The sequence below is a fragment of the Kryptolebias marmoratus genome, linkage group LG1, assembly GCF_001649575.2.
Source record: "Kryptolebias marmoratus isolate JLee-2015 linkage group LG1, ASM164957v2, whole genome shotgun sequence".
NCBI lineage: Eukaryota > Metazoa > Chordata > Actinopteri > Cyprinodontiformes > Rivulidae > Kryptolebias > Kryptolebias marmoratus.
Window position 1 is genome coordinate 32,885,145 of NC_051430.1, and position 6,436 is coordinate 32,891,580.

Genomic DNA, 6,436 nt, shown 5'->3' on the forward strand with positions numbered 1-6,436 from the left:
GTAGTCATTTTAGTGATCAAAAATCCGGTCCTAATACGGTTGAGCTTCATTTTTGGGTTAGGGGTTAAGTTTAGGGCTAAGGTGTAAATTGATTTTAGGTTAGTGTTAGGCATGTACTAGAAATAATTAGGGTTAGGCTACAGAAATAAACTGAAGTCGATGCAATGTCCTAATAAGGGTCAAAATACAAACTGGTGTATGTCTTTTGCCAAAATGTCTCCAGTGGAGAGATTTTAATAAAACTGAATTTACCAAATGTGGACTCTGATCAAGTTGTAGAAATATTTGCAGGATGATCGGTGGAAACAAGATGCAGCTCAATTTTGAGTGTCATAGCAAACACTGTGAATACTTATGTATATGTTGTATTTTTGTTTTTTTATTTTAAATAGATTTGCAAAATTTTTAAACAAACTTTATTTTTACTTTGTCATTATCAGGTATAAGAGTGCAGAATTTTGAGGGAAAAATAAACAAATCCACTTTGGAATAAGGTTGAAACAACAAAATGTGAAAAAGTGAAGCTCTTTCGATACTTTCTTTATGTACTGTACTTTATTATTATACAACACACACACAAATACATTTTTGTGCAAAAAACAAGTAAGTGATGAGAATATATGAATATGTGATTCAGTCTTGCGTGAGGACACCGTCTTATAGAGAAACATGAGATCAACCTGCTGACTGGAGAGGAACCATTGTTTTCACAAAACAAACAGCTTTAGATGTGGAAAATATAAAAAAAGCACAAAAGAAGACTTATTGAGGCAAATATTTTGATCATCATAAACATTTAATCCAATACAAATGTTGACAGATAAAGTTTTAATAATACTTATTTTCTAACATTTTCTAAGACTTAAAAATGGTAAATAGTCCACATCTTATATGGCGTCTTTTTAACCTCTCCAGGTTCTGCAAATCACTTTACAGAGTTTGTCATGCAGTTACTCTTACAGTGCTTTCAGTTAAATATTTTCACAGGCACAATAACTTGGCTAACAACAGAAAATAAATATGCTTGGTTAGGTTAGGAAATAAATGTTCTCTACTGGGTTTTTCCCTGACAGAAACAATACTTTTTATATTAATCTCTTCACAGACACACTGAAGAACCATATGACCTAAATGCAAATCCAGGATAAAGAGTTTGAGTGAATGTGGTGTTGAAGGTGTGGAGGTGGATCAGTGAGTCGGAGGAGACTCTGTAGAAGGACAGAATGCCAGCAGGACAGTCCACATACACTGCTACTCTGTTAGAGACAGAGGAGGAAGAGCAGGAGGAGGAGGAGGAGGACATGGATGTCCCCATCTTATTGTGCCAGACAGAAAAACGACCAATATCAGCACAGTCTAGACTCCAAGACTGATCATTCCTTCCAAACACAATGTCATCAATATTTCCTTTTTTTCGGATTCCTCTGTAACTCACTGATATACGAACCTCTCCTCTCCACTCCACCTCCCAGTAACAGCGACCAGTCAGACCAGTTCTACACAGCAGCTGAGGACAGAAATCAAACCTGTCTGGATGATCCGGATATGACCCTTCCTCTTTTACCCGTGTCACATTTCTGTTGTCATCAGACAGTTGGAGCTCTCTGTTTACTGTGTTTGTGTCGATTGTGAGCTGACAGGAATCTGATGGAGAGAACAAACACAATCCAGCTGCAGTTATTGATCCATCATCTGATCATTTGTTGACATGATGACGACTGAATGAGTGACATGACAATTTGGAGATAGCTGAATGTTTGATGAATCAAATGAGAAACACACTTACACTTCCTCAGACCTGGTGTCAACCATCGGACTCCAGCAGGCTCCACCCTGAAAGGAGGAGGGGGGTCAGAGCATCAGTCTCTGTCAGCAAACATGGACATTACATGGCTCTCATACACACATTGTTCGACAGGGAGAAAGGAATATCTCCAAAGTCCTGCCCTGTGGTTGTCACATCCCAGCAGTTTGAACTCATTTTTATAATCTTGTTTCATCTTACTGTATCAGGCAGGGAATAATGAGACAATAAAAAATACACTGTGTTTACTTGACGATCATGTACTTTTTTTTTTGTACAAAACACCTGTCAATCATTCTGTACCAAGAAAGACATTAAATGTTCAGGACTGTGAAAAGTTAGCCCTTTGGAAAGACTCTGGGATTTTCTTGAGACTGTTTGGCACCAGTTTTGTTGTAAATTTCACAAAATGTGATACGATATTTTTTATTTGTATTTATTAGGAGTTTTAACATTTTTATTGTAAACATCAACAAGGGCTTGAACCTACTCGCCCACTGATACCAGCCGTCCCTGCTCCTAAATTCTAACCAATGTTTTGTAGTCACTGAAACAACTTAGCAAAGGATCAATTTAAAATTGGATCTTTAATCTCTTTGTTACCAGCCTATCACAGAGATACAATCTGTTTCCAATATTTTTGCTGAATCGATGAAAAATACCAATGATAACACAGTTTGCCATTTATTGAGGACAATCTATTGTTTAGCCAAAACCATGCATTTGTCAGTGTGCTATGCAGTATTGTGCTATACATTATTTTGTATATAACAAACTGTTGGTAATGCAAGAATGTCTCGTTCACTGCATAGTGAGAATTTAGAGGTGACTGAGAGGAGAAAAGATTTGATATTCACATAAAAAGAAGGACTTAGGTCCTGCCTATTGAAGTGGGCTGCAGAGAATTTGCAGGCTGTCCTTCACAAATGTTCAAAAAATAGCCAGTAATCCATTATAGCAGCGGCAACAGAAAAAACTCTGCAGGCACCGACTGCTTCACCTGAGAAAGAGTTTCTAAATTTTTGAAATTTAAAACACCAGATGACCCTGGAAGAGATTACATCAAGTGAAAAATGTTTCTGAATGTCTGATTGTTCATACAATGTAATGTTCCTGTTCATGTCAACATTAAACAAAAATAAAAATGCTGAGTGAAGGATTGAGCACCTATTTTCAGCTCTTCCTCATCAGACAGTTTTTGTGGCTTCTTCAAGTCTCTCCATACCTGAGAGTGTCCAGTCTCCAGAGTGGATCCTTCAGTCCAGCTGACAGCAGCTTCACTCCTGAGTCTCCTGGATGATTGTAGCTCAGGTCCAGCTCTCTCAGATGGGAGGGGTTGGAGCTCAGAGCTGAGGCCAGAGAAGCACAGCCTTCGTCTGTGATCAGACAGCCTGACACCCTGCACACACACACAAAACATCACACATGACAGATTCTTGGACATAACATCTCCAAAACCAAAATTTGCTCAAATAAATTTATTGAACAACAAAGACCTCTTTCAAAGGGGCTTGTGCTTCAACGTGAGGGAAACATGAAACAACTGTTTGTGATGTAACCAAACACAATTGTGGTGGATACAAAATGTCTACACACCCCTGTTAAAATGCCAGATTTTTGTGATGTAAAATAATGAGACCAGAATCATCTGTTCAATGCTCAATGCTTCATGTCCTTTGCATTGCCCCTGAATTTGTTAGCACTGTTTTAGCACTGCCATGTAAACATTTTCCTTATTAAAGTTATCATTTTACTTATTTAGTTTGTCTTTGTGCCTGCAGAGTCATAACAACACATTGATTTTGACAGATCCTGTACCAGTCTGCTCTTAATTTATTAACATAAGTCAGAATTTAAATGTCCACCAAAGTTAATGAATTTCTGACCTGAGAGTTTCCAGTGCACATAGTGGACTCTTGAGTCCTTGACATAACAGCTTCACCCCTGAATCCATCAGGTTGTTGGTACTCAGATCCAACTCTCTCAAACTGGAAGACTGGGAGCTGAGAACCGAGGAAAGTGCTTCACAGCTTCTGTTTGAGAGGTTGCAGTCACTCAGTCTACGGATGCAAAAAACATAGAATACATTATACTGTGAATTTGTACAATATGAATAAAACGGCAATGAATCATAAATTAGTTTACCCTGAATAATATGTAATAAATAATTAAAAGTAAGCAAATCAAGTGGTTGAATAGAAGGAAACTGGACTTGTTTCTTGAAGATTTAACCTACCAACCAATCTCATTGTGTCTCATTGTGACAAATTTGCAAATGGTGTTCACTGTGTCAGTCTGTATAATAAAAATGTTTTTAATCTTTTCTTGCTCACAACCAAATGAGCAAGAGAAGATTTCTTAACCTCCTGTGGAGTATAAATCCACTTTAAATCATTTTTGTGATGATCACAAAAATTGGGTCATGCTGACCCATCCCTAATCTGGGTCATTGTTGAATGTTTCCTAATGAGGCCAACGTGAGCTGTTTTGTTCACGTTTCAAGGTGTTAAATGTTTTGAAACTGTCTGGACAGATGAGTCAAGGCAAAGATGGACCCTGAAGCCACCTCCTCTGTTTAATGTTGCTTTTTCATCTTTAATGTAGGTGGCTTCTTTCACTCCTTTTTCAAACCACCAGTGTTACCAGTTGAACTGCACATTACTGTCCTCAAAAGAGTGCCCCATATCCTTGAGATGTAGATGAGCTGCTGAGTCTTGACCTGGCAAGATGTCTCTTCTGTGCTGTGGCATTTGTTTGTGTAGCTGCTGTATTGTTTTTCCAATATAAAGGTCTTTATATTTCTCACTGCACTAGACTGCATATACAACACTGTTAAGCTTGTGTTTCAGTGTTTTATCCTTGGTGTGAACCAGTTTATGTTTGAAAAGGTTCTTGGGTTTGAAATGTATTGGAATATCGTGCTTGAGTTTTTCAAAAGGATTCCCCTGTAAGAGTTCAGTGCTGTATTTTCTACTACATCCATGTAATGACTCGCCGCAATGGGTGAAACTGGGGATCCCATGGCACATCCATGCTTCTGTCTGTAAAAGTTGTTGTTAGGGTTTTTAATGTTATCAGCCTTTGTGCTTATGTGCAAAACTGCCTACGTGACACACTAAAGGTCAGAGGGTTTAATTAAGTTCATTCTTATCATGTTTTTAGATGCCGGGCGCCACTCACAAACAGCGTCTAGCTCCCAAACAGCTCCTGTGTTATTGTTAAGAAGCAGAGTGTCCTCTGCCCCAGTATGTGTTATCTTTGTGTTTAAAATATGGACTGGACTGGTTCTGGCTGGCTCAGTCCACACCCTTTGCTTTCTCTTAATAAAAAAAGATAGGTCAAGCTAGAAGGCAGAGCTTCTTGGACAGCGACCCGAAAAGTTGCTGCCTGGAACCTCTCCTTTTGCAAAAGCTTTCAGAAAGATAATCAATCCTATCCGTGTGGTTTCTTTTAGCAGGTTAAGTGAAATTTTACCCCAACAGTTGTCACTGCATTTGAAATAGGTGGTAGAGAGACAGGTCCGGCTGGCACATCTGGTCTGGAGTAAAGTTGGTCTAGTCGTGTATCATGAAACTGACTCAAACAACTGACAGGATGGAGAAGAGTGAGTCAGCAACTCATGTGAACTCAATGGCCTTAGTATTGTGATCTTTGTAGAACTAATTTATAAGAACTCCCAACCCATGATAAGAACTGAAGAAGCCTTTTAGATGAAAGGTTAAATGTATTTAAGAAACAAGAGAAGTCCAGTTGCCTTCTGTTGAACCATGTCATATTCTAGATGTCTGAGAATTTACACCAACATAAAAGTAAGCATTGTATTTTAAAACAAATATATCTATGTTTTTACTCACATAACTTTGCTAGTTGCTTTGACCACTGGCAGCAGCTTCAGAAGAGCCTCTTCTGAAGCAGAATAATTCTTCAGGTCAAACACATCCAGATCTTTTCCTGATGACAGTAGGATGAAGACTAGAGCTGACCACTGAGCAGGAGACAGTTTATCTGTGGAGAGACTTCCTGAACTCAGAGACTGTTGGATCTCCTCCACTAGAGAACCATCATTCAGTTCATTCAGACAGTGGAACAGATTGATGCTTTTCTCTGCAGTCAGTTTCTTGGCAATCTTCTTCTTGATGTACTGGACTGTTTCTTGATTGGTTTGTGAGCTACTTCCTGTCTGTGTCAGCAGGCCTCGTAGGAGAGTCTGATTGGTCTGCAGTGAAAGACCCAGGAGGAAGCGGAGGAACAAGTCCAGGTGTCCATTTGGACTCTCTAGGGCCTTGTCCACAGCAGTGTGATGGAAAGCATTCAGGTCACAAACTTCAGTCTGTTTGTATGTTTCTTTTTGCATCAGGTTGACCCCTGAGATGCTGAAGGTCCGATGGACATGAAGAGCAGCCAGAAACTCCTGAACACTCAGATGGACGAAGCAGAACACCTTGTCCTGGTACAGCCCTCTCTCCTCTTTAAAGATCTGTGTGAACACTCCTGAGTACACTGAGGCTGCTCTGACATCGATGCCACACTCTGTCAGGTCTGATTCATAGAAGATCAGGTTTCCTTTCTGCAGCTGCTCAAAAGCCAGTTTTCCCAGAGACTCAATCATCTTCCTGCTCTCTGGACTCCAGT

At 39.4% G+C, this 6,436-nt stretch overlaps 1 protein-coding gene across 1 annotated transcript in view; it reads right to left on the reverse strand.

Moving 5' to 3' along the window:
* Window positions 1–535: 535 nt before the first annotated feature.
* The window catches only part of LOC108241855 (NACHT, LRR and PYD domains-containing protein 14-like), a 24,681-nt gene continuing 18,780 nt past the window's right edge, over window positions 536–6,436 (reverse strand). Inside the window, exons 8-12 of the mRNA XM_037980391.1 lie at window positions 5,659–6,429; window positions 3,691–3,864; window positions 3,030–3,203; window positions 1,787–1,833; window positions 536–1,644 (exon numbers count right to left, since the gene is read on the reverse strand). Of these exons, the coding sequence (XP_037836319.1) occupies window positions 1,100–1,644; window positions 1,787–1,833; window positions 3,030–3,203; window positions 3,691–3,864; window positions 5,659–6,429 (1,711 nt within the window). The 3' untranslated portion in view covers window positions 536–1,099. The remainder of the gene's footprint in view (window positions 1,645–1,786; window positions 1,834–3,029; window positions 3,204–3,690; window positions 3,865–5,658; window positions 6,430–6,436) is intronic.